General features: G+C 38.8%; 1 protein-coding gene across 1 annotated transcript in view; it reads left to right on the top strand.

Moving 5' to 3' along the window:
- Window positions 1-27,163, top strand: part of AGMO (alkylglycerol monooxygenase) — a 160,260-nt gene that overhangs the window by 118,126 nt on the left and 14,971 nt on the right. Inside the window, exons 11-12 of the mRNA XM_064167038.1 lie at window positions 594-676; window positions 1,716-1,821. Coding sequence (XP_064023108.1) covers window positions 594-676; window positions 1,716-1,821 — 189 coding nt within the window. The remainder of the gene's footprint in view (window positions 1-593; window positions 677-1,715; window positions 1,822-27,163) is intronic.

The following is a 27,163-nucleotide window of genomic DNA, read 5'->3' on the forward strand; positions in this document are numbered from 1 at the left end:
CTCACTAATGTATTGGGTTTGATATCCATCAGGATTCATAGATGACCACTGTAAAGACTTTGTAATGTAACAGGACAGGACTGCAGGCACTGTTACCTAGAACTGACTTTGTTCCCTCTTGGATAGAGGCAATAGGGAACGAAGTATGGTCATGTTGCCATATCATCTGTATTCTTGTCCTCACTAATGCATTGGGTTTGATATCCATCAGGATTCATAGATGACCACTGTAAAGACCTTGTAATGTAAAAGAAAGGACAGGACTTCAGGCACTGTTACCTAGAACGAACTTTATTCCCTTTTGGATAAAGGCAATAGGGAACAAAGTAACCTTGGGAAAAAGAGGTAGTGCAGAAGGGAGTATATGAAACGTTTTGGAAATACAGCCATGAGAAAACAACTATAAAGATGGTTACTCCAGGTAAATGTATTAACCAAAGGGCATGTGTTTGTTGTAAAATTTTAAGTAACAAAATACTTTAAAAGGAGACATTAACAACATTTACTGAGGATACTTAAGCTAGTGTTCTATTAAAACTCAATTTCTCTGCAGGAAACTACTCTAAATTAGTTATTTGTTTACTTTTTAACAGATGTTATCACAGGGAACTATTCTCCTGAGAATTGCCTTTATCATTCTGTCCCTGACCTCTTTTGGACTGCTTATGGAGAACAAGTAAGATATAAAAACCATGCTCCTCTACTGGTTTTGTTGGGGTTTTTTTTTGTCTCTCATGCACTATACAGAAGTTTTAAAGTGTGTCAGAAATTATAAGATATATAGATGCAGTCTATAGCTATGGATAGCTAGGCCCTAAACCCAGGAGTGATCCTGTAGCAACTACTGGCTATATTGTCCCTTGCAGAAAAGTTACTGGATGGGCCAAGTCACCCTCTTGTGCTCCTTGGATCCGTATATCTGAGTCTGGGACGCTGTCAGCCCAGTGAGACCTGCAGGCTGTCCCAAGATGGTTCAAGCTCCAATTGCAACCATATTCTTTCAGTCCCGTGTACCGTGCTGTAGGTGTCAGAAACAGTTATGGTATATGAAAAGCACAAAGCTGACTTAGAATCCTGTGAATGATGATGTAGACTTAGGACTAAATGTAATCAGTATGATTTCAAATCAAACTGGATCTTGAATGACCCAATGCATGAGATGTATACTGGAGAAGCAGTCTTTTACAGGTACCTTTACCCTATAGAGGAGTAAATGATAGCTGCAGTTTCTTACAAAGAAACCATTTGTCCTGCCAGAGCAGAAATGTGGTGCAGAAGCACATTTGAGATTGAAGTGCCAGTTCCACTTTGCACCTGCTATTCATTATGTTTTCAGAAAGGCATGGCTTTCATGTGTATGGACTGAGTAGTTTATTTCAAGGCAGGTAAGCATTTGTTTGGGGAGGTAATAATCTGAAACTCTAAAAACTTACAGAGAAGGGACTGATAAAAAGATCCTGAACTACTTAGGTAGTAGTTCTATGTGCAGTTACATATCTGTAAGGTCAGATACAGTTAGTGCATATTCTCACCTTCAGCAAATTCAGTGTTAGAAGCCTGTGTAAGGTGCATTCTAGAAAGACCTAACTAGAAGTTTAAAAGCAATGATCTGGTGTTAAGAGCAGGACATCACAGATTTTCTGCATTCTCTTTTTCACTGAAGTTAACTAAGCAGAAAAGACTGGATATTAATCTGGAATACCTCCCATTTCTAGGCCCAAAGCAGGAATTTTGGAGTTCATTCGCTGCTTAGTCTTTGTAGCTGGGTACAAATTTGGCTACCTAAGGAGTCAGTTTTCTTCTTTGAGCTACGCATATGAGGTAAGACTGTCATTTTGAGATGTCTGTGCTGATAACTCTATAGATTTTTTTTGTATTTTTAGAAAAAAAAAACAGAAACAATAAATACAGTTTGCTTCCTCGTTTTTATTATACTATTTGAGTGGAATATTGGTATTTTTTCTTGTTATTTCTCACCTTTCATGAGTAACTTGTAAGAAACTTATTGGAGTTTTACTACAGAGATGTCAATTTCCATTTCTTCCAAAATAATATGTTATTGGCTATATGCTTTATGGTGAATAATAGAATCATGTTGCTGAATTTGAATTTACTCATCTTTTGTTTGGACAAATACGAAATTGCTTGAAGGCTCTAAGAATATTAAGTATGAAGCATTTTGCTCTGTACTTATGCTGTATGTCAGAAACAGACCTTTAGCCACTGAGAAAGATAGGGTACTGGACTAAAGACACCTTTGATCTGATTAAGAATGGTTGGTTTTGTGTTCTTACAACTTATTTTTATCCTGTTTGTGATGTGCTTTTTAGTCTACCTTCTTCCTTCAGTGCAGTTGGTGTTTCATAATAACTCTTCCTATTACCTTGATTAACTGTCACTGAATCATGAGTATAGTTCTGATCTGAATAACATTCCCAAGCTACCTAATATTGGTTACCAGCAAGGACAGTTCTCAACAAGGTTAAGAACAGATTACTAAGACTAAAAGAGGTGTTATCAAGAAGTTATCTCTTGTCCTAAAACCAGAGAAAATGAAAGAAACCTGTTAAGGATAGAGACTGAAACCAAGACCAAAATGGTTCCTTTGACTTGAAACGTCTGCAAAATTTATTACAGGTTTCCTAATTGGAGATTTCTGGCAGTGGTGCTAATCCTTCTGCTTCTCAAATAGGAGAATGAAAATATCTTATGCTTCTGTGTGGATTTTTTTTCTCTTTTTACCTGAGATAGGAAACAATGACTACTGGACAATAGTTAAAGCTAGATAAATGTCAACAGTCAAGAAGTGGCTTGATCAATTTTTTTTTTCCTTACATTGTTAAAACTTCGGTGTGTGAATCTTTATATCCTTTCATAAGAGTCTGGCAAAATTCAGCAGATACTTAAAGGATTTTACTTGCTTAAATATAACTTGAAATATAGTTGAGTATTTACTGAGTGGCCAGTACAGCTGATAGGATTGAAGCTAAGAGTTCTAAAATTTGGCATTTAATTTTATAGCACTTGAGATTTCTCATATTTGAATCATTTGGGCATTCTAACTGAATTTGAGGGGCAATTATTTGTCAAAACATATACTAAAAGAAAAAATATTATATCAGATTGTTACTTCTATTGTTTGTAGGGATCTCTACAGCTCCTACTCGTTCATGAACAAAAAAAAAAGCCCAACAGTTTAGAATCTGTTCTTCATATATATCTTCCATCGAAATTTTAACTTTATTACCACCTTGAACTCCCCCCTATAGTACTTTCCTATTCATTCTTTTGTCTAATGTATTTCATTTTATCCTTTACATTATGCTTCTGTTATTCTTCCGTTAGTCACTTGTTTGGCATTGTCTAGGTAGTCCATTTTTAACAAGAAACAGGAGTACCTTGCTCATATATATTGTTTTTTTAATTCCTTTGGAAATAACAAAAGCTGCCTTCCAAGTTGTTTCCTCTCAGTGAGACCAGAATATATAATGCTTCTGAGTAATGCCAATGTGTCAAGACTAGAGACTTCTATTTTAACATAAATCAACAAGTTTGTGATCTTAGTAGCTCTTATTATCATAGAATAATAAAATAGTTTGGGCTGGAAAGGAACTTGAAAGGTCATCTAGTCAAACCTCCCTATAGTGAACAGGGACACCTTCAGCCTAGATCAGATTATTCACTGTCTCATCCATTCCAACCTTGAATGTTTCCAGGAGTGAGGCATCTCTCAGCTGTCTGGGCAATTTAGGCCACTGTTTAACTACCTCCATTGTAAAATATTTCTTCCTTATGTCTCATCTGAATGTTTGTGATTAACTTCAAATGGTCCCCCATTTTATAGAATCACAGAATTGCCAGGGCTGAAAGGTACCTCAAGGATCATCTAGTTTCAACCACCCTGTCACGGGCAGGGACATCTCACATTAGATCAGGTTGCTCAGAGCCACATCCAGCCTGACCAGGGTGAGGGTTAGGGGTTAGGGGTTAGGGTTGGGGTTAGGGGTGAGGGTTATGGTCAGGGTGAGCGAGTTAAGGTTAGGATTAGTTCGTTAGGGTTAGGGTCTAGTGTTAGGATTAGGGGTCAGGGTTAGGGTTGGGGTTAGGGTTTAGGGGTTGGGGTTAGGCTTAGTTGTTAGAGTTAGGGGTTGGGGTTAGGGGGTAGGATTTGGTTTAGGGGTTGGGGTTAGGTTTAGGCCTTAGGGTTAGGGTTGGGTTTAGGTTTGGGGTGAGGGTTTAGGGGTCGGGGTTAGGGGTGAGGGTTGGGGTTAGGGTTAAGGTTAGGGTAGGGGTTAGGGTTAGGGTTGGGTTTAGGGGTTAGGGTGAGGGTTAGGTCTTAAGGGTTAGGGGTTTTGGGTTAGGGGTTGGGGTTAGGGTGAGCGAGTTAGGGTTAGGATTAGTCTGTTAGCGTTTAGGGTTAGGGGTTAGGGTTAGGGTGAGCGAGTTAGGGTTAGTCTGTTAGGGTTTAGTGTTAGGGTTAGGGGTCAGGGTTAGAGTTGGGGTTAGGAGTTAGGGTTAGGGGTGAGGGGGAGGGTTAGGGTGTGCAAGTTAGGTTTAGGGTCAGTCGGTTAGGGTTTAGTGTTAGGGTTGGGGTCAGGGTTAGGGTTGGGCTTAGGGTTTAGGGGTTGGGGTTAGGGGTCAGGGTTAGGGTTGGTCTTAGGGTTTAGGGGTTAGGGGGTAGGGTTGTGTTTCGGGGTTATGGTTGGGTGTTGGGGTTAGAGGTTAGGTTTAGGCTTTAGGGTTAGGTTTGGGTTTAGGTTTGGGGTGAGGGTTTAGGGGTTAGGGTTAAGGGTTAGGATTAGGTTTGGGGTTAGGGGTGAGGGTAAGGTTTGGGGTTAGGGGTAGGGGTTAGGGTTGGGTTTAGGGGTCAGGGTGAGGGTTTGGGCTTAAGGTTTAGGGGTTTTGGGTTGGGGTTAGGGTGAGGGTTAGGGTTAGGGTGAGCGAGTTAGGGTTAGTCCATTAGGGTTAGGGTTTAGTGTTAGGGGTCAGGGTTGGGGTTAGGAATTGGGCTTGGGGTTGGTGTTAGGGTTTCACTCAGGTGAAAGAACCAGGAGGGAGCTGTGTTTTTTTTGGTTGGTTGGTTGGGTTCTTTTTTTTTTTCCTAGGAAAACAGGTGGTGATGTTTGAGGAAATTTTTAGATCCTATGACATTTTTTACTTTAATCACCTTTTGGTGATAGGGGTTGATATATATTTGACTGGTTATAGACAGTAAACTGAAGAGGTCATGTGTTTTTGTTTGAGGATCTCTGCTGCCACATCCTATAGTAGTTAGCTTTCTTTAGGCTGATTACTTCATGCCTGTGAAATGTGACGATCGCATGTATTAATAAAGCCAAATCTGTCAGACTGGGCTGGGAGTCTCCTAACCGCCTGCAGGTAGCAGAAAACATTGCTTGAGCATTCAGTTATGTGACAGTTCAGCAGGCACGATATGTAAAAATAAATCTGTGATGATGGTGCACCTCTTCAAAGAGTTTCCATCCAATTGCTCTGGTTTGGCATGGGCCAGCATATTCCATGAGCTGATTTTGGTCAAGCATTGGCTGTTATTTGAAAGTAGCACTAATGAGGAGCAAGTAGAAATGAGAGTCAGTGACATGTTATTGGAACTCTTGTCTTAAATAATTTCGCCAACTCTGATCATGGCTGCAACTCAGTACTGAGAAAGATTCTTAAAGGAAGGTGACTAGGAGTGAGCAACCTGAAGGAAGAAACACAGATGTCTATCTTGATGTGCTTTTACCTTTGCTTCAGCTAAGGCATCGTAGCTGGGAGTAAATCTGTTCACCTAGGATCCTCCTACCCTGCGGTTTCCTGGGCTGCCTGGTTGTGAAAGCATTGGCAGGCATGTATTAGTTTACCCATGGGAAGGGCAAAAATCTAGGACCACTTTACTGGAGAAAAGAAAGAAGAAGAGAGATTGTATACACATGATTCTTATGGCAGGGGGTTGGAACTAGGTGATCTCTGAGGTCCCTTTCAACCTAAATCATTCTATGATATTTTATATATTTGTAGTTTGTTTTCTGTGTGGACACATGGTGCATTAGAAATATAACCAGCTTTGGAAGATACATACAATCTTGTGGTGTAGGATATAATTCTGCCCTGAAGTGATGAGGGCAGAACTGAACTTCGTTATGGCTAAATTGTTTATTTTCTCCTCCAGAGTATCTAAACCTGGTAGATGCAGCTGTTCCAGACACTTGGAGACAGTGTTCTGTATCAAATAAACTGCTTCTCTGAGCTTTGATGCACTTCTATTTCTTACAAGTGTGCCAGCTAATTTGTCTGTATAAAATATCTCTTTATTGAAGAGCTGTATTCTGCATTCCACAGCAGTCCCTCTTAATTGCCACACTACTTATTTTTCCTTTCATCATACAAAGACTTGCTGTTACCTCACTTGTTTCTTGCTGTAATTTGCCAGCATTGGAATACTGACTTAGGAGTACTGAGTTAAAACAAGCATTTACTCATAAGAACTTATTTCCACATTGATGATAGTTTTCTGCTCTGTAGCATTTTTTCTTGGTCCTCCATTAAGATCATCTATGCCACATTTCGAAGAGGAGCGTATCTCCTGTTTGGTTTCCATTAAGGTGAAAGCTCCATGCCCTATGCTGTGATTTACAGCCTCAGCATTTATGCAGCCTCTGTGCTGTAGCTAGATTGGCTGGAGTATTTGAAATGTGTTTTAGAAATGGGCCTGAGGATGGAAGGAAACTCTACTGCCTTATGATAAAAAGCCTTGTCAACACACATGGAATTAAACAAACACCAGTTGTAATCTGTATTTTCTGTGTTACCTTCATTGAGAAAAGTCCACTGTAGCACTTGCTGTATCTTGGAGACTGGACTTTTAATATTCCTGACGACTGCCCTAAGGGGAATAATGTCCCTTAGAAAAAGTCACAGTAAAATCTGGCAGTAGATTAAGTTAGTTTCCACTTAAGTGTGACAGCAGAGTCATTACTGATTTTAGACTTAGCCAGTTTGAGAGTCGGCTTCACCACCATCAACTAAAGACTATGATGTATGGTTCCAGATGCTCTGGCCAATTGACCGTAAAATTACTCTGCATTTCTGGCAGAGCAGCCAACTGGAGCTTTTAAAATCTCCACTCACTGAGCTCAACACCCTCCCCCTTCTGCTTAAAAGCTGCTCGTTATTCTTCCTCTGCCTGCTGATCTTAGCAAAAGAAAAACCTCTGGAATCAATTAGAAGTGTCTGCACTTGATGAGATTTGCACGTGAGTTCGGAATTGCGAGGCTTTGATAGTGTCAGCCAACAGCTGCAGTTTCAGGTGGTAAAATGGGGGAAAGAATTTTCCAGGGTTTATTTACAATCATAAAATAAAACAAAAAAAAAAAATCAAGACAAGTTGGAAACCATCTAATGTGTTATTAAAACGAAGCCTGAATTAAGTTATATGTTTATTTTGTCTAAAAAAAAAAAAAGGTAAACTCATGTTTTATTATCAGGATCTTTTCAATTACCTTGCAATTATTAGGCTGTATAGGGTGGCTGTAATAAAATGCAAGCTATGGTCTGCTTGCTGTAGTTTTAACTACAAAAAGAGGCATCTGCTATTACTTTTGTCACTTTAATTGCTTGACAAGACAAGGAGGTAGTCATACTTAATAGAAATAATAGAAATCAGAAGCATGCAGTCAGAGATGAAGCAAAGATGATACCCTGAAGGTAGAAAATACATGCTCATGTGTGCTGTCTGAAATTTGTATTTTGTTCTGTCAGCACTCACGTTGACAGCTGTAGAGTTTCTTTTCTGACCCTGCCTAGCCTAAAGCAGAGATTGGCTTGTGTCTGTATGCAATGCTTGCCTTTTTGTTGAAGAGAACAGCCATGCCAACTGCAATTATTGATGTTTAGTTATACATTTGAGAGTGTCTTTGTAAAAACACTCTCACACACGTTGTTACTGATTTGCATTGCAGACCAGTTTGACTCATAAGCCAAAGCACATTTTTTTTCTAGTATCTAGTAATGCTGCATTCTTTTCTTCATCATAACACATTGGATAATAGACATCTCCATATCACTGAATTACTTTACTGATATTAATCTCTGGTGACAGCTGAGATACTCCACATGGGTAGATATTTCTCTGTGTAATTGCAGTTCCACTACCACAGTATGGACTGACTTCTTTCTTGTTAATGCACAAATGCATGTATTTGTTTCATCCCTGGATTTCTCCTGCAGATGTAGTACTGTAGGAAACCAGCAAAGTAATTATTTATTTTCTAACTTTAAAGAGCTTCAGAAGGTACATTCAGTGAAGGAGTGCTCAGAGTCTGCCTTGTTTGCAGTATTAGTCATCTGTGTAAGCACAGAGGCTCCTCTGCATCACAGCCCTGGTGTATGCTGGAGTGGGAGGCAGGCGTGCAGACAAGCCCGTGCTGCCTGGATTCTGTTGGAGAGGTGCAAAGGCACTTGGAGCAGACTTCTGTTTCCTATGCGTGACAGAGCCAGTGCTTGCTGAGCAGTTTACACTCATAAATTTTATGTTCAAAGTTGATTTAAAGGTATAGCATAAAGCACATTGCTAAGAGTCAAAGGCAAGGGTAAGATGACTGATTGCTGCACCCAGAATGAAAGACACTGTCTGGCTTTCTTGCTTGCTTGCTGAGATTTCCTACCTACATACACGGTGTGGGGTGAAGCAGAAGATACTTTCTGCATCCATCAGACTGTGTCCCCCAGCTGTGCTGAGCACTCCAGAGCAGGAAGCTTTCCAGCCTCTCTGTGGCCTGTCTTTAGCCTGTCAAGCTCACTTGCATGCCTGTTTTTTAGGACAACCTGGAATGTATACTTCTTTCCAAAATCAGACAGTCTGCCACCAAAGCTATTGCAACTGGCAGGTGGGAATTGTCCTACTCTTAAAGAGAGGGGAGGTGTAGCTGTGTTCCCAAGACAGTGAAGGCAGATGGCTTAATTTGAATTTTAGCCTCCACATGACAGGCAGAGGGATTGAATTAGCTTTTAAGAGATGACAGCTTTAATTAAGCTAGCTATTTGTGATGTGGGATAAATCTGAGTTTGGCAAACACAAGGTGACCACAAAGAACCAGCCTAGCATTGAAAGTATTTTGGTTATTTTTGTCTTGCAAGATTTAAAAAGAGAACCCCCAAATGTGAAAAAGACATGCAGCTTTGGGTTACTCAGTTTATACACCTTGCAACGGAATTGGAGATAAAAAAAGTTCTTTCTCATTGCTGTAACAGTAAGCAGGATGTGGCAACTTTGAAAACTTAGCTTTTCTGGAAGAGAAAGTCTATGTAGGACCCAGAGAACCCAGCTTTAATATAGGCCATTGGAAGGCCAAATCAATACCCACATTGAGGAAAGCAGAAATTAACTTAGAATATTCTACAGTTCATTTTATTAGAATTTCTGACTGAACAAATCCAAATTGAAATCTTCTGCTCAGTCTATTTTTTTGGGAGCTTCCCATGAGCAACAAATAAAGACAAGCACAGTAAAAGTTGAGCCTCTGTTTTCCTACTAGCAGCACCTGAAGTAACCACAGAGACTGAACCTAGTTAATGGCATCTGGGCAATTGCTTGCTAAATTCTAACCAGCCAGTGCCTCTTGTTTAAAATGGGCAACAGATCAGTAATATAAAATCAAGCCATTTTCTGTGCTGTGATGAGTTTTCTGTATTACTGCCTTGTTAAATCTTTCCTTCGCACCAGTTCTGTTTCCTATGATGTTTAGAGTCAGAGTATAGAGAAGGCACCAACGATGTATTTATTTTTCTATTTGGATATTACGCAAGGCAAAGAGAATGTTTTAAAGTTTCCTTCTCCTGCCAATGCCAAATAAAAATTGCCTGATGAAAGAAGATTAGCAACTGTTGCCTTTAACAACTGATTCCCAAACGCAGGACATGCAAAACACTTTGTGTATTTAAAAGTTGGAAATAGGTGTTATGGGAAAAAAGTCCATGTAAATCTCTAGTTATCACTTGAAACTAAGGCAAAATAATGCAGCAACCCCCTGTGGAGTCTGGGAGTGATCACATCTGTCGTGACAGAATTTGTTTGCTTTATCTTTATATGGAGCCCATGACATTTTTAGAATAGGCTGTTTATTTTGCTGATTGGAAGCTAATATGCAATTGGAAAGGCCAGGACATAGTTTGCCCATTTTAGATTTTAAGGAGAAAAGGATCCTGTATTTGGTCCTTAGCTATTACCTTTTGGCTCTTACCTGTATTATGTACATCTGCATATGACTATATGTCCCTAGATAGAATTATTTCTTATCTTGTTTGCTTCATGCAAATTGACTACAAAGAATGATCAGGTATTAGGAACCAGTTAAAAGTGATATTTAAGCAGAACATTAATCTGGCCATTAACTCCACTGTCCTGTATCTCTATGTCTCCATATATATTTCCACTTTCTTTTGTCTGCACATGCTCTAGTTACATTATGACATCTTACGGCAGATATTAGCTTTTGTGCATGCATAAAAGGGTCTGCTCCACCTCAGTGTCATCATCTTAGTTAAAGTTCTGGTCACTTAATTCCTGCCTTTCAAGTGAAGCCTGTCAAATAGTTGCCTGGTTTAGAAAACTTGATGAATTTATGTATTCATAGTTTTTTGAAGTTTTCTGTTCTCAACTGAGTACATTTCCAGAAAGAACAATTTTAACTAGTTTTAGCAATTGTGCATTTGCATCCTAAGCTAGAGTTTCTGATTAAATCTATTTGCTTTAGACAGAATTGTTCATACCATTTTGTGGCAGTGTCAATAGCTATACACTAGCAGGGATATTTTGTTCTATCATTGTGCTGAATCATATTGCAGCATCATTACATAGAATGGCTCAGGTTGGAAGTGACCTCAGAGATCATCTACTCCAACTTCCTTGCCATGAGCAGGGACACCTTTCAACTGGACTCAGCTGCCAAAGCCCTCATCCAACCTGGCCTTGAACCAGGAAAGAGGCAGCCACAACCTCCCTGGGCAGCCTGTTCCAGACTCCCATCACCCTTATACTAAAGAACTTCCTAAGATCCAGTCTAAACCTACTCTCTGTCAGTTTTAAACCATTATTACTAGTCCTGTTGCTAGACACTCTTATGAAAAGTCCCTCTCTAGCCTTCTCGTAGGATCCTCTCAGGTACTAGAAGGCAGCTATAAGCCATTCTGGAGTCCTCTCTAGGGAATACAGTAATAGAGAGATGTAGAAAAACTTCTTATTCTTTTCTCTTCACACCACCCACCCCCACCCCCCCCCCCGCGATGTGCTAACCAAATCAAAATAAAAGAAAATCTAAAAAATCATTTGAGGTTTGTGAAAGCTTTTGAAGAATGGAAGACAAATAAAGAAGTTGGAGGTTGGAGACAGATAATTGGGATTTTTCTTTCCACTTGGGCTGTTAGATTTTTATTTCACTTCATGTTTTTTTTTTTTTTAACCCACCCACTAATAGAATAAGAAGTGTCAAAGGCCTGAAACAAAAACAAGTATCTAATTCAAACTTCTTCCCTGAAAATCAGAAGTCTTCAGCCTGCTGTAAGTTCATTAACCTTGAAATCACACAATGCAAGAACTAAGTTGATAAAATTGTCCTATCTCTATTTCCAAGAGCAGAGAGAGATTAGTGGATTTCTCATGAGTGGCTGCTGCTGGAAATAAGCAGCTTTCCATTAGCAGTGGGAAACTGAATACTTAAAATAAGCAAACTATCAAGTCTTAACACAGGCCTTAGTATCTGAAGAATATTAGCCCCTGAAATTCAGATCAGTTGTTTCACACTGATAGTTTTCTGTCATTGTATATTACTCAGGGGTAGCTCACTTGAATCAGATATATAATCCCAAAGTAAGAAATCCTCATGAGGATCATAGAAAATCCTTTCATAGCTTGAAGGATACCCAGGTTTATCTATGTGGGGAAAAAAAGAAATATGCATGTTTTCCATGTGTATGTAGTGTGTAGCTATCAATAAATTCTATCAAGGAGCAAGAAAGGAATGTAACTAATAGTGTGGCATATTCTGACGTAGTTTTTCCTGCTATAATGTAATTCTGTAGTGTTACCCTCATTAAGAAGAATGATATAAAAAGTATAACTTTATACTTTGATTTTTTTAAATGCACTGAAAATACCTTAACTTGATGCTTTTGAGTATCTTGTTGGACTATTTATTGCTTTCTGAGTATTTACTGAGTTCTGGCAAGTTCTTAGAAAAGCCTCAGTTGGTTAGATGCATCAGATGTAATCCTTGCAACAATGTAAAACTGACAGTTCTGCTCCCAGCTAGTGGAGAGTTAAGAAGGAGGAAAACAGGATCTTTAGTGGATCCAGGTTTATTTTTTTTACTTTATAAACTCTGTGGCTTTCAAAACTTGTTATCATCAAATAAAAATCAAAAGCATCAGGTTGCAAAACTAACAAAAATAATAGCAGTGAAAGCAGCATGCAAGCAAAACTGGTCCATTTCCCCTGAACAATTCCCATAAAGTCTGCCCAACCAGCTACTTTACATCCTCTAATGTTTTATTTTGATCTTTGTGGAGATCAAATTATGTGGTCTTCATGATTTTATTTTGCTTTGTAATGTGCAGTAATTCATACTATTAAATTCTAGCAAAAAAAAACCCCAGCCTATATTGCAGCTGTAAAATCTCTGTGTATTAAGCTGTACCTAGCTGGGCATACATACCATTAATTTCAAAGAACCCATGATATGTTTGACAGCAGAGTTTCTCATATTTGGAATTGTTTGTGTTTGCCTCTTATGTTGTGTTGTCTTCAGAATATAAATGTTCTGTGGAATATTGTGGTTGAAAGGGTATTGTGTTCTTAGAGTAATTTCAAAGAAATGGAGGCTGTGCTTTATGCCTTGCAAATCAAATTTGTTGATTATCTGTTTGTAGAAAGTTCAGCTAAGATGTGTCATACTTTTGCCTCCAGTGCGCTTCTGTTTGGGGAAAGACTTGGAAATTGGTGATTGTCTGATGTGTTGTCAAATGCAGCATTATTCTGTGTTGGACGGTTTATGCAAATGCAAATATTACCCATGTGAAAAGCAGAGTGGAATGAAATGGTTGGGGAAAGGAAAGCAAGGCAAGACAGACACAATGCTCTCCAGCTCGTATACGGATCAGCTAGTCCAAAGGGTACCTATAATTGTCCGAGAGAGAATAGGGTAAGGGTGGAAATCAGGGAGGATCTGTACCTTCTCCCAAACTCTAGTTATTTCTGTCTTTATAAATTAACTGAATGATAAGAAGTTGCTTCTGTGAACCCACCCCTGCAATACTGTAAAATTCATGTCTTTATGTGAATGGGAAATGAGTGAAAAGCTTTGGGTTTATTCAGCATTCTCTGCATAGCTTATATTGCGTCCTTCCATCCCAGCTCTCCTGATTTCTGAAGTATTCAGTCATGTCCTTGAGATAGTTTATCTCTTTGTAATTTGGGGACATGATAATTTTATTTGCCTGGTGCTCGTGAGTTCCTGAATCAGGGATTTAAACTAAAATCCATTTCTAGGTGGTTGTTTTATCCCAAACTGCAGAGGAGCCATTTCTATTATCCATTAGCAGAGGTTTTCTCCCTTAAAGTTTGTATGAAGTCATCAAGACTACAGATTCAGCTCATGTTGTACTAGTGCCAGGCGAGACTGCTGTATGACTTTTCCCCACCATAGTTTCCCTATTATGGTTAATGCAGTCCATCTTACTGAAACCAAAAAGCTATTGCCAGTGCACCTCTTAAATTATTCTCAAGCTGCCAGCTGTGCCATTTGACTTTGATCCTTTCTTTCATAGTAATTGTCATGCTGAAATGTAAAACTAAAATATATTCTGCACCAAGTTCCACCTTTTCATACTTGGGGAGGATATTAATCTTCATAAGATTTCTGCAGATTTTACATGCTATTAATAGCCTTCTCTATGTACTATTGCTGCCATCAAGTGTAATTATATAATTATGCATGTGCAACTATTCATGTACAGTAATTTTTAAGGAATGCCAGCTCTCTGGGGCTCGTTCTCATCTAGCATTTTCATACTGCTTAGCTTAAAAATAGCACTTAGCATTACATGAAAAGCATGAAACACCTCATTGTTTTATTTTAATGGGGGCTAAAAAATTGAAAAACTCTGTTGAATATGTGCTTTGAAGTATGTTGCTGAACAGAAGAAAAGATTGCTGCCTTATTGGATGAAATTTGGTAGTTTAGTGCCTTGCTTTCCTGTTTATTTTGCATTCACTGTTAGAATAATTGAGTAAAAACTGGGTAGTTATTGACATAAGTAAATTCTCCCATTAGCACAAACAATTCTAGTCACCTTACAGGTGTTACTGTGTGCATAGAAAAGCAGCTCTAAAATCTTCTTTTGGCCAATTTGGTTTAAAAAAAAAAAGCTTTGCAAATGCAGACATTTATTATTATTTCTGATTAAAAAATTTAGAGAGGAACATAGTTTTCAACTGTTTGTTTAGTGCTTTAGGGATCTCATTGTTAACATTTGACTGGGTTTGAACTTTGTTGTAGGAAGGAGATCCTGAAGCTCCTTGCCGTCCATTCATTCTACAGTAGCAAATGAGTATTTTAAGGCATTAATGAGAGGCTGGACTGCAAGCAGCAAAATATTTAATCACTACAATCGCTGTTCACAACGTCCTGCTTAAGAGTAAATATATCTTTTATTAGCTCTGAAGTCAAATTAGTTGGCATAGAGGCATTCTAACAGTTGTTCAAGGTGCCATCAAGTCCCAGGACAAAATAATCATCCTGCTTCTGGGCACACACAGTGTAAACAAGGCAGCAGATGAATCTGGACAAGTATTCAGACGACTGAAGGAAAATCCACACAGTATCTCTATGAAAATTGAACATAATGATAATGAGAACTAAGAGAGTTAGCTCAGGGAAGAGAGATATGCTCAAGGGGTCCTTAAAACATTGAAAATTAGCTTACTTTTAAGAAGGGAGGCAAAGGAATTGTACACAGAGAGGAGGTACATAGCCAAAGAGACAATATAAGACAGCTATTATTTCAGTAGCATTTTAGGTGGAAATCAGTGAAGTGTAAAGGTTTTGGAAGTTAGTCTTGCTGTATTGAAGATATGAGAAGACAAGGGCCCATAGAAGAATCCTAGATGCTTGAAGGATTAAGACTCAGATGTGTTGCTAGGAAAGAATCTGCACATGTGGGTGTGGGGATTCTTGAGAGAGATGGGAATTGATGAGGATTTACAAACTGTGATAATGACATCTCTAATCACAGGGAAAGAAAGAGGCAAAATCAGTTGGAAATGAAGATAAATAATCTAAACTATGCTTAGCTTAAGCTGACAGGCTGGCGCACAGTAATATTGATGCAATTTAGTTGGTGAAGGCAAGGGACAACACTTGGGGAAGGAAGTGAGATCTGCAGAGACAATAGAAATGTTGTGAGGGATAATAATATCTAGAGGAATGCAAAACCAGAGCAAGGACACAATTTGCACAAAAGCTTTGTGTCTGAACTCTATGTGATGGCATAAAACCCTGGTGTATCTACTGAGCTCTGCATAATGACATAAAATGAAGTTCATTTATACAAGATCTGCACAGCAGAACTTTTGAGTAAAACAAAAAAATAGTATTTAATTTAAGGGGAAAAAGTCCAAATACAGACCAGATGAAGAGACTGATCCTTGCTGAGTTCATGTAATGATGCCTTTTCTTAATGAACACAAGAAAGTGTATTTTTCTGACCAAATGTGATCCCTGGTCATGCAGTAGTAGAGCGCTCTGGTACCACAGACTTTGGAGAGAACCAACTGAGGATTCTTATGTGATGCAGCAGTTATTCAGCCACCACTGATGTAGCAGTGAGAGTTCAGCAAACAATGCTAGTAACAAATTATAACAATAATTTGAGATCAGTGTGCTAAAAAGGGGATTGAATCTTTGCATTTTGCTCTCCTGAATGATGCACACAAGAACATACAGATGCTTGCCTTTAATCTGGGCAAGAGGTCATTGTTAGCTCTCTTCGTGTGAAAAAGTAGGCTCGTCTATACTGAGGTTTACTTTAAAACATTTCAGGAAAGCAGAAAATCTGAAATAACACATGAGCAATAATTCAAAAAAGGTTCAGGAAAGAGCTTCAAATTTATGCCCAATGATAGGACAAGGTGCAAAGGGGTGGAAGCCGAGGCATAGGGAGTCCCATGTAAACATGAGGAGGATTTTTTTCAGTGTGAGGGCAACAGAACACTCAAACAGTCCGCCCAGGGGAGTTGTGGAGTCTCCCTCTATGGAGATATTCAAAACCCACCTGGATGCATTCCTGTGTGGTCTGGTCTAGGTGATCCTGGTCTGCAGGGGATTGGACTGGATGAGCTTTAGAGGCCCCTTCCAGCTCCTAACCTTCTGTGATTCTGTGAATTGAAGAGCTAGAGTGACATGAGGATACTGAAGGACTTTGTGAGGAAGAGGTTAGGAAAAATAAAGTGATGAAGTTGGTAGAAATGTAATAGAAGGAAAAGAAGGAGAAGAGAAAGCAGCCTTATTTGTAAGGTATATGGGAAGATGTTATTAAAAAAACCCAACCAAAACATTTCTAAAGGGTGTTGCTATCACTTGTTTTCTCCACTGGGCTGTTCTCAGGTCGTTCTAATAGGTGAAGGTAGTGGTAACATTAAAGTTCAAATTAAAACTACACAACTGTTTGAGAAGTTTCAGAGCAGCAAGCCTGGTGTCATTTCAGACAAGTAAATAGCTTTCCGAGGTGAGATAATCTGGGTTGGTGGGCTTCCTCTAAGCAAGAAAGAAATGTACAGGCAAGCATGGATGGTAAAAGTGATCCACACACCCTTCCAAAATGTCTTTATTTTTTAAACGACTATAGCCCAGTGCCTGATTTGGGACTGGCTTGGAGAATCTTCCCTGCCTGAAGGAATGGCACTAAGGTTACACTGTGAGAAATATACAGATACTACTATCTTCTGGATTAATTTAATATAGCCATACCTTTTCAGAAGTAGAAGGCATTGTACACTGACTTACATTTAAACAGGTTATATAACCCAGCTGAAATGATCAACTTCTTGAAAAGCAGTGGAGCAGAAAAAAAGACTTAGATGATCATAACATCTACTGTGAAGTTTTGCATGTGATACTACTGTTTAAAATAGCCATAGTACATACTTTGTGTGTTAGTGAAAAACGTTAGCTTGGAAATGTTTGCATCTGACAGTGATCTATTTTAAGTAAAAGAAGAATATTGTTTAGGTGCTAGTGAGAAGTGTGAATATTGTGATTGGCTACTGCACAGAAACTTGCAGACAGGTAATGTGTGGAGAGCAAATGAATTGCTACTGTGTAAGCTTAAAACTGTAGATGCAAAAGCTAAAATAATATTTACCTCTGCATGGTATAATGAATCTTTATTGGCAACTGGTATTCATGGGCTATTTGAAAGGTGGTATTGGCCAGACACAAGTTCCTTGGCAAGAGCTCCTGCCCAGTGTATATTTGCAGAGCCTGTCTGCATAAGGATGCTGGCAAGTTTACCCTGATTTCTATTCCAGGTGACAAAGTTCTGTCCAAGAGTGTGAGTGATCAAATATTTTCCACTGGAATCTGGGCACTGTAAAATTTCTGAAGCTGAGTAGAAAAATTGCAGGATTTGCTTAAACTATAATAGCCTCTGCATACCAGTGTGGCAGCAAAATATTTCCACATAGACAATGTGAGGGCAAACTGCACTGAATTGAGTTAAACATTTTTCTGGCAGATTGAAGGGATTTTGTTGCCACTTGTCATTGGCATCTTCTCTTAACTCAGAAGCTGTAATCACCAGAGTCTTTGCTTAATTTCTGCATGAAAATAAAGCAACAACAGTGGAAAGTGCTGGTGTCCTAACTCTACCAGAGCAAAGAGCTCAGTCCAAACCAGATGAAAGCTATACCATAACCACGTTAGCTTATTTTTTTCCGATGCAAAGCCAATTAAGAAACAGAACAGTTTCCATTAGTTTATTTGTCTTTCCTGGAGCAATTACAATTGCTAAACTTTCCTAAACTATACGAATGTGGAGTCTCTCCTTGTGACAGGTTGTTTAAATTTATAACTAAGGCTAGCATTTCCATCTCCAATAAAAGCCAAACAGACATTTAATTATGGTGCGTGACATTTCTGACTAAAATAGAGCCAAGAGAGCCTGTCAGACAGCCCTCATTGTTCATGAATTTTGAACAAATTGGCGATCTGTGAATTTATAGCCAGGTTTTTCTCTACTATTGTTTAAAATAGCACACATGGAAAACACGCCATGGGTGTGTTGTAATTCAGCTTTAATGATGTAACACTTGGTTTCAGTCAATTGTTGGAGGATTGCAGTAACGCTGGTTTAGTGCTTCAGACGTTGCATGTTCCTTAGCAATTATAGTCCAGCTTTCAATAATGGCTGTTGGCGGCTTATCCACAAGTGAAGTCATAGCAATTTTGAAAAGGAGCTAATAAAAATACACCTGCCTTGTAGTGGAAAACGAGCCTTTAATATCTTTGCTTTGAAGTTGAGTGAAGCCCACAGCATTAACTAACAGATACCAGCGTTATGATGCAGTAATCCACTCCCCCGGGGGAACTCAGGGGTTTGAAGTATGAAAGGCTACTATTTTGTAGTCATGTATTTTTTTGCCACTATAACGTTATGAAGGAAGGACAGGAATAATGAGGTGATAATAAAAACTGGAAGGGGTGTTAGCTGTAAAGTTAAGAATATCCAAAGCCATCACAAATTGTAACTCAGTGATGCTACAACTTAAGTGATGAATCAGTTGTTAGTTTTACTGCAATTACCTATTTAAATACATCCATTCCACTTTTTGTTAGGACAGTATATGGACTACTAAAGCAGCATTTAAGCAAAAGGAATATTCCCCCCCCAACTTCTCATCTTCTCATTCTATTTCTATTCTGGACCAATTTAGCTTTTGACAGCATTTTTCACAGCCATTGAATATTTGCCATCGTTAATAATGCTTAGTTGATTTTCTTCACCAGAAGATCCAGGGTGGATTCCTTTTGTTAAATTTTCTTTTATAGTCTCTCCTGATATGCATCAAATGTTTCAAATTCTTTTTCATTTTAGGAGGCTTGTGTGGTTACATCCTGGTGGCATATACAGTCAAGGTAGGGGTCACAGAATCATAGAATCCATCAGGTTGGAAGAGACCTCCAAGATCATCCAGTCCAACCTAGCACCCAGCCCTAGCCAATTAACTAGATCATGGTACTAAGTGCCTCATCCAGTCTTTTCTTGGACACCTCCAGGGAGGGTGTCTCCACCACCTCCCCAGGCAGCCCATTCCGATGGCAAATCACTCTCTCTGTGATGTGTCTTTCTAGAGCAGTCCATAATGCAGCAGTTACGTGCAGTTATAAGCATTTGTTTAGAAGAATTGCAAGAAAATATAGTTGTGGTAAAAATGGTAGGGAAAATATATTTGCAGTAAAAATGATGGGAAAATCTAACATCTTAACTTCTAAAGTGAGAATAGGAACTTGGAAGATCCATGTCTGTCTATTGCTAACTTAGTGACTACTTAGGCAGATGGCAGAATCTTTCTTTCTGTTGATTTGAGTGTCAAATGCACCCAAGTATGCCCACATTATAATGCGCCTACTTGATATGATTACTGTGTTTGTAAAGAGCATCTAGAATTACGCCATGAAAGACCTTAGGCAACTGGAAGTTAAACAGTTGAAGGAAACACAGTGCCCTGTGTTCTTGTGCTCATTCTACACAAAACTTCATTGCACAATTCTCTCCTGGAGACAGCTGTCCTAGTGTTACCATAGAGAGTGGGCCTGAAGAAATTTTAAGCTAGGATTGCAATTTTTCAATATGATGTATTATGGAACTGTTTTGAAGTCTCTGCTCTTGCAATTAAGGCCCAAACTGGGAAAAAAATATTTGTATGGGTATATGCACAAATAGGCCTCCTATTGTTGTGGGAAGGGAATGCAGAACAAAACATTTGGTAAAAGAAGGTGAATCTGGAAATTGGCACAACGACTTCCTTATTAATCACTGGATGTGATTTATGAAAAGATAATAATATTATGTTGATCAGGAATTTGTCTGCAGTCCAAAGCACCTCAGGAACCCACAGATTGCAAATCCTGCAATTAAACCTTCAATTTCAGCTCTGTTAGAGGATCTTTTTAGAAGTAAGCAGAATTTCAACTGTATGCCTTTAGGGCTGGCTGCTGCTTCTCTCATTCCTATCCTCACCCCCACCAACATAGTAGGGTCCTCTTAAGTGGAGAGGTGAAAGATAAAGGACGTTTAACCCCATGCTGGCCTGATCAAACACCAGTCCCTGCTAACACAGGAAGAAACATTCATCAAAGGCATATCACTTGAGTATGATCCTACAAAGACATGCACACATGCTTAACTTCACGTTAATGGGACTATTTAGCTGCATGAAGTTAAGCATGTGTTTTAAATCTTTGCTGGATTGTGGTCTATATTTTCCTTTCCACTAACCTGAGCCGTTAAGCAAGGCAGTTACCTTACTGGTATGAAATGCTGAAAATTCTGTCTATGGAGAAGACTTTATATGTCTACATTCACTTTATTGATCTCCCTTTGTTGCCATGAGACCTTAATTTTATTATTTCTGTGTTTTCTATTTTTGTTTAGGGTTAGCAGCAATTTTTTTTTGCAAATTTCAAGTAATTTATATGGACCTCCTACTTTTTGTGAGCAATTATTCATATAATTCATTTTAAAATAAAGGTCCAAGTTACTCTTATTTTATATTTAAAAGCTCTATTAATAATGCCAAAGATTTCTAACATTTGTACCACTCTTAAACAAGTCTTCAACTTTCTCTCTACACAACTATAAAATAAGTAAGGTAATTATCTATTAATGATTTCTGATTTTTGCTTTCTTACTGATTTCTGCTGTATTATTTTGTGAGTGAACTTGTACCATTCAGCACTCAATTTAGTAAAAAGAATGTAGAGAAATACTGGATCAGTGCAAAATGGAAGTAGGTAGAAACGTAGTGAGCCTTTAAGCTATTGCACTGTGCAGTCCCACAGCTAAATTTAAGTGCGCTCTACACTGAGTGCTAGTCACAAAGATTTTTTGTTGTGCTGGCTAAAGCAGATAGATCAGGAAGCCAATCCGTCACACTTCTCACAAACTTCAGAGTACTGTCACTACATATTTTACTGCTGCTCTTTTCTTTGTAGAATTCAAGTGTGTAATTTGCATCATTACTCTGAAAGTAAATTGCTATTGAGTCTTGACACCTGCCAGCACTGGTATTCATTTCAAGCTAGAAAGGAATACTTTGAAATAAATATTGGGAAACTCATTAAATGTTGTCAGCTGTATCATCTGTGTTAGCAGAAAGGAATAGAGTTAAATATTCCTGGATTCTATTTTCTACTTTAAAAAAAATGAAGAAAACTCTTTGTGAACACTTTTAAAATGTACTTTAAAAGTATTTTCTAAAGCTAACTCCAGCGATTTTTATCAGTTTTATACACATGATGTTTTCCCTATATATTCTTTTATGAGAAACATACACAATTTCTCATTTTATGCTTCCAAAGTTCAACATCCAGTTAAAGTATTCAGTGGGCCAAGTCTGACAAAAACTGTGAGAGTGAAACTCTCCTAACATTTGTTATTTTCAAATTGAAATATGAACTGCACTTAACCAAATTCAGAGATTGTGTAGCGCTTAAAGTCAAGGGAACCCAGATTCTGACTGGATAACTCCCAGTCATTTCAGAGGAGTGGAGTGTGAATATCTGAGGAAATATATTTAGGAGTTGCATTAACAGTTGTGTTAATTTCTGCTTTAGTCTAACAGGGACCTTTCCTCCCTTGTGTAAGGGATTTATCTGCTTCCTCTTTAGACAGGCTGTGTCTGACTGGTTGTAGTGAATCTGGACTGCAGTGTGTCATAATGAAAATTACCCCAACAAATGCCATGTGTTAGAACAAGGATGTCTGTAATCACACACACTCAGCAGATTCTTTAAGCTGGAAAGTGAATATAAATTGGTATTAATTTCCTGTGGTGTTCATAGATATTTTTTTTTTAGAAGATTGGAGAAAGAATGTGAGAGGAAGAAGAAATACTCATTAGCTTAACTTGCCCATTATACTTGTGATCCCACAACCAGAGTTAACAGTGTAGTTAAAAATTCAGTCTGAATCTGATGGGTTTGTTTTCCCCAAAGGGAACAGTCTGCAATATAATAATGCCTGCCAGGTATCTTGTGATCATCCTACTCTTTAATTGAGCTTCCACCAACTTTAGTCCTAACAAGTTCAAACTTAGTGTCTTCAGGTATTCCTTCAGGTTCTTATTCCATTTTCTTGGCTTCATGGAATTAGTCTTCTTATTCATCAGGAAGGTCAATCTTGATCCTGTGCTTGATGGTTTGAAGTGGTCATTCTGTCTGGTTACTCCTTTCCATTGAACTGATTTCTTAAGTTACCATTTACTGCTGTCTCACTGAAATCCTCTCTCAGGATCTGCTTCTTTCAAGGCTTCTGAAAGACAAGAAACAGCGTGCTAGAAGGCTAGCCAGAAATAAGTACCTAGATGTCTGCTGGCCTTGGGCATATGCCACAAGCATACCTCACAACTGTCTCTTGTATCTGTTAACTCTTGTTTGTTGTTGCACATTATAAGCTCATGAGAAAGAGAATACAGCTTAAGACTTGTTTGCAATCCTTTATTTATTGGAACCTGGATCTTTATTCCACCCCCAGAAGCTGACTGTGTAAAATAGTAAAGTGACACAGCTATCCAAAATGATATATTGAGAATGTACACAGAGGAATCTGTGACCTCTGTGAGAGCCCTGTCCTGGGCCATGCAGCAGATGCTTTGCTGTAGCTGAGAGAAAGAAGCCGTGAAAGGCAGATACACAGTATGCTTTGTCCTGGAAATCACTGGAGGATCATTCAAATAATGTTAGAGAGTGCTGTCGTAATGAAACCCTCAAATCTCTGAATGACACTAGAAACAGAAACTGGAAGGGGAGCATATGGCTGAATTTATGTCAGGAGGACAGAAAAGAGTCAGAGATAACAGCCATGGGGCACAGACCTTTCATACTGAGAATTGTGGCCTCAAGGAGAGATGTTAAATCAGTGCTCACAGTCTGAAACATTTCACATCACCACTGAGACAAATTCAAACTTTCTGCCCTGATGAGGCCATCTGATGGAAGTTTTGAGCAGGGAGTTGGACCATCAGGATATAAATTAGATTAGATTTTGTGACGATGAAATAATTCAGGTGCATGCATTTACTGAGTCTTTTTGAAGCAAAATGTCATAATGAGGTATATGGACACTTTGCAAGTTCCTTTGAGGTATAATTTATGTAGCTACTGGACATAGTAAGGAAGGGAAATCATATATTAAAAAAAAGAAGTTTGTTAGTTAATAGCATTAACCAGACAGCCAAGTCACATTTTCTTTGTACTTTTGATAACTCACTGTGCTTGCAATTTTACATGTACATTTACCTTCAAGCACAGAATGACAGCCACTGAGCTTGAGCCTCTTAAAGTGTTGCATTTACATGGCCATGCCTAAGAAAGCCCCTGCTACTGGTGTGTCCATATCAGTTTAATGGAGGCATACATCCATGGGGAAAAAAAACTCTTGATATTGTTGCCTTTTCAGTCATAAATCAGATAGGTTTCTAATGTTTTCTGCTTTAATGTTTTACACATAGAATGATACAAATCTCAATATTGTAGCTTTTTTGGGGGTATATTTTGTGGATTACACCTGGCTGCCTGACAGAAGCTGTCAAAATAAATGACCACAATTAATTACCATTGAGCAGAGTAAAAATTAAACAGGGATGCAGAACTCACAGGAGCTCCACTGTGTAATGCACTCCTATTCAGTTCTCTGTGATATGGTTCGTTAGGTGTACAAATAACTCTTTTCAATACACTTTGACAGTAGGGAAGTAAATTGTTGTTGTAAATTAAAATCTCGTTAGTGAGCTGGGAGACACCTCAATGTCTGAAATGAACTTATTTTTGTATTGATGCTCTGTTACTGACTTAACTGTCAGGGTTCTCTAGTCACCTGAACTGGGTGACAATAGAAAACCATGTGAAGTGGTTCTATTCAGTTTAGATTTGAACTTTCTTATACCTCTTCCTAGTGCTACACACCCAAGGGAAAAGAATTCCTTTATTAAGTCTGAAGCCTAAAATTCCACTGCCTCAGCTCTTATGAGGATTTTAGAAAATGAAGAACCCCGCCTACAAGAGAGGCTGAAGAAGGAAAAATAGCCAGTTTACGGGCCTTGGGGGATTAATAACTCTTCCCATATTCCTTGGAATCCCATTGAACTAAAGTTACAGTGAGGCCATGGAGACAAAGGTCTTATGCTTTTAGCTTTCCTGATAAAAATGGAAAATGCCATTTGCTCTCCAAAAAAAGGATATTTTCCCCCACTTATCTCTAAATCTCTGTGCCACTGTTTGAGTTGCAGAGTGGAAATTCAGAACTCCAGCTTAGCAGATGAATCTAGCAAACAAGAACCCAAATGATAATGGTTTTCCCACTGTAATGGTTAGGGTATCTTACCCACTGAAAGTCTGAATCTCTGTCTTTATGTGGGAAAAAATCAGGAATAGTTCTGTAACCTAAAAATACTCTGTTTGTGTCTGCGCTGGAAAGAACGAAACATTGGTAAGCTAAAAAGGTGGAATGGAAGAATTAAAGAATTTGCCTCCACTTAGACCACTTGCATGAGAACTGAGATGAAAATGCTGCCACAATGTAGTTACTTAAAAAGAAATGACTGATAAATACAATGGAAGGGTTGGCTGAAAGCTAATAAACCTAGCTGTGAAGGTCACTGGAGAGTACATATCCAAGGGAGAAAGAAATACACCTTTGGAAAAAAACAAAGGGAGCTGGGGGTGTGCAGCCTGCAGAAGAGGAGGATCAGGGCAGACCTCATTGCTGTCTACAACTACCTGAGAGGAGGCTGTGGTCAGGGGGAGGTTGGTCTCTTCTCCCTGGCAGGTAGCAAGAGAGGGAGGGGACACAGTCTCAAGTTGTGCTAGGGGAGGTTTTGGGCTGGACATTTGAAGGAAGTTGCTGTCAGAGAGGTGATTGTCATTGGAATGGGCTGCCTGGGAAGGTGGTGGAGTCGCCATCCCTGGAGGTGTTTAGAGGGGGACTGGATGGGGCACTTAGTGCCATGGTTTATTTGATTGGAAGAGTTGGGTGATAGGTTGGACTTGATCCTAGAGGTCTTTTCCAACCTGGTTAATTGTGTGATTCTTTGGATAAATGGAGCCACTTCAGAATAGTTTTCGAGCTAGACATAATTAGGATGCAAATACAAAAGAGTGGGGAGCTGTAGAACAGGCCAGCAAATGAAACAAGAATTGAAAAAAAAAAAACCACAAAAAAAGGAAAAAAATCCAAGAGAAAGACAAACATTTATAGTCCAGCAGGAAATGAACAATAAAATCACAGTGCTTGTGAGAGGAGTTGAAAGGACAACGTAGAGAGCACAGAAGGGCAAGCTAAGATAATGCCTTCTCTTCTCACCAGCAGCGGAATGCGAAGGATGGTGAAGGAATATTCCACAATGTGAAAGGGTAGAGGGCAAAAATGTGATGTCTGTAGTTGTGTGCCCATCTTACCTTAGCAATATAGCAGCAAAAATGAGTAAGTCTGGGTGTTTCACCTGTGAAACTGCCCATGTCTCCATTAGAATAGCTTAAATGGTGCATTTGGACTCAATTGGAGATCTGTCATGGTTCCAGTGAGCTGAGAACCAAATGCAAACGTGAAAGAACATCATAGGTGCTACTTCTATGATGATGCCTGATAGTCTCTTTTTGTGAACTGTGTCTGGATATTAGGGAACAAAAATCACAGAAAGAGTGGTCAGGCATTTGAATGAGCTGCCCAGGGGAGTGGTTGAGTCACCAACCCTACATGTGTTTAGAAGTCGTTCGGATGTGGTGCTTGGGGGTGTGGTTTAGGGTGAATCTTGTAGAGTAGGAGTATCAGTTGGACTGGGTGATCCTGAAGATCTTTTCCAGCTGAATGTTTCTGTGGTTCTATGTATCCATGGTGTGGGTTGGTAGCTTTCCTATCTGTTTGCACTTAACCTACATAGACAGAACTCACTAATCAAGTTACAAAGAGAGCAGAATGCACCTGTGAAAGACTTTGTAAGAACAGGAAATTCAACAGAGAATGTAACACTCCTTATACAGGAAAGTAACATGGGTCAATTTTTACTGGTGTCTGACTGTTCTAGCAGGCCTTTTTGTGTACTTTGCATTCTGATACAGGTTTGACAGCAGTGTAAGGATTGATGATTTAATCTAGTAATACATTGCTTTCACAGAGGTCCTGTTTGCTTGCTTCTTGTTGTTGAGTTTCCATATAGAAAGAAGAGAAATTTCAAATGTACTGATGCCACAGGATGTAGCAGCAGATGTGGTTTTAGCTCAAGGTGGAAGAAAATTGCATAGACACTTTGTGAGGGATTGTTTATTACGTTTTGGTGTAGTGGCCTCTAATTTGATGCAATGAGTCTTTTATTTGACTTATGTAAGTCTATCTGTTGTCTCTCATTAATGGGTTAGTTGCAGAAGGGTGAGGGAACCAAGAGTGGATTAAAAATTAAATTAACTTTACATCTAACATAAAGAAAATGCTTCCAATTATCAGAAGTTGCTTCCACAGCATATAAAATCCTCTCTTTCCCACTCCCAAAATGTGTCTTGCAGCCACAGGCTTATGTTGTTATGGAAAGCTTGATTTTTATTTTGTAGTTTAGCACATGCAACTTTAATGACAGCTCTTTATAGAGAGATCCCTTACTCAATAAGGGTTTTCTTCTTGTTAACATTGTGGAGTTATTGGACTGTCACAATGTAATGTGAAATCTCAACATTGTCACATAACATTAAGCTATCCAAGATCAAAAGTCATTTCCAATAAAATTAATGAGCAAAATCTTTTCAGATTTTCTTCATTTCAAACTTCTTTTAAAGGGAAAATCTTAGGAGTCTTTTAATAAAATTTTATCCTAGAGGTTTGAAAGAGAATTTTTTTACAGCAT

The sequence above is a fragment of the Pogoniulus pusillus genome, chromosome 28 (genome assembly GCF_015220805.1).
Source record: "Pogoniulus pusillus isolate bPogPus1 chromosome 28, bPogPus1.pri, whole genome shotgun sequence".
Lineage (NCBI taxonomy): Eukaryota > Metazoa > Chordata > Aves > Piciformes > Lybiidae > Pogoniulus > Pogoniulus pusillus.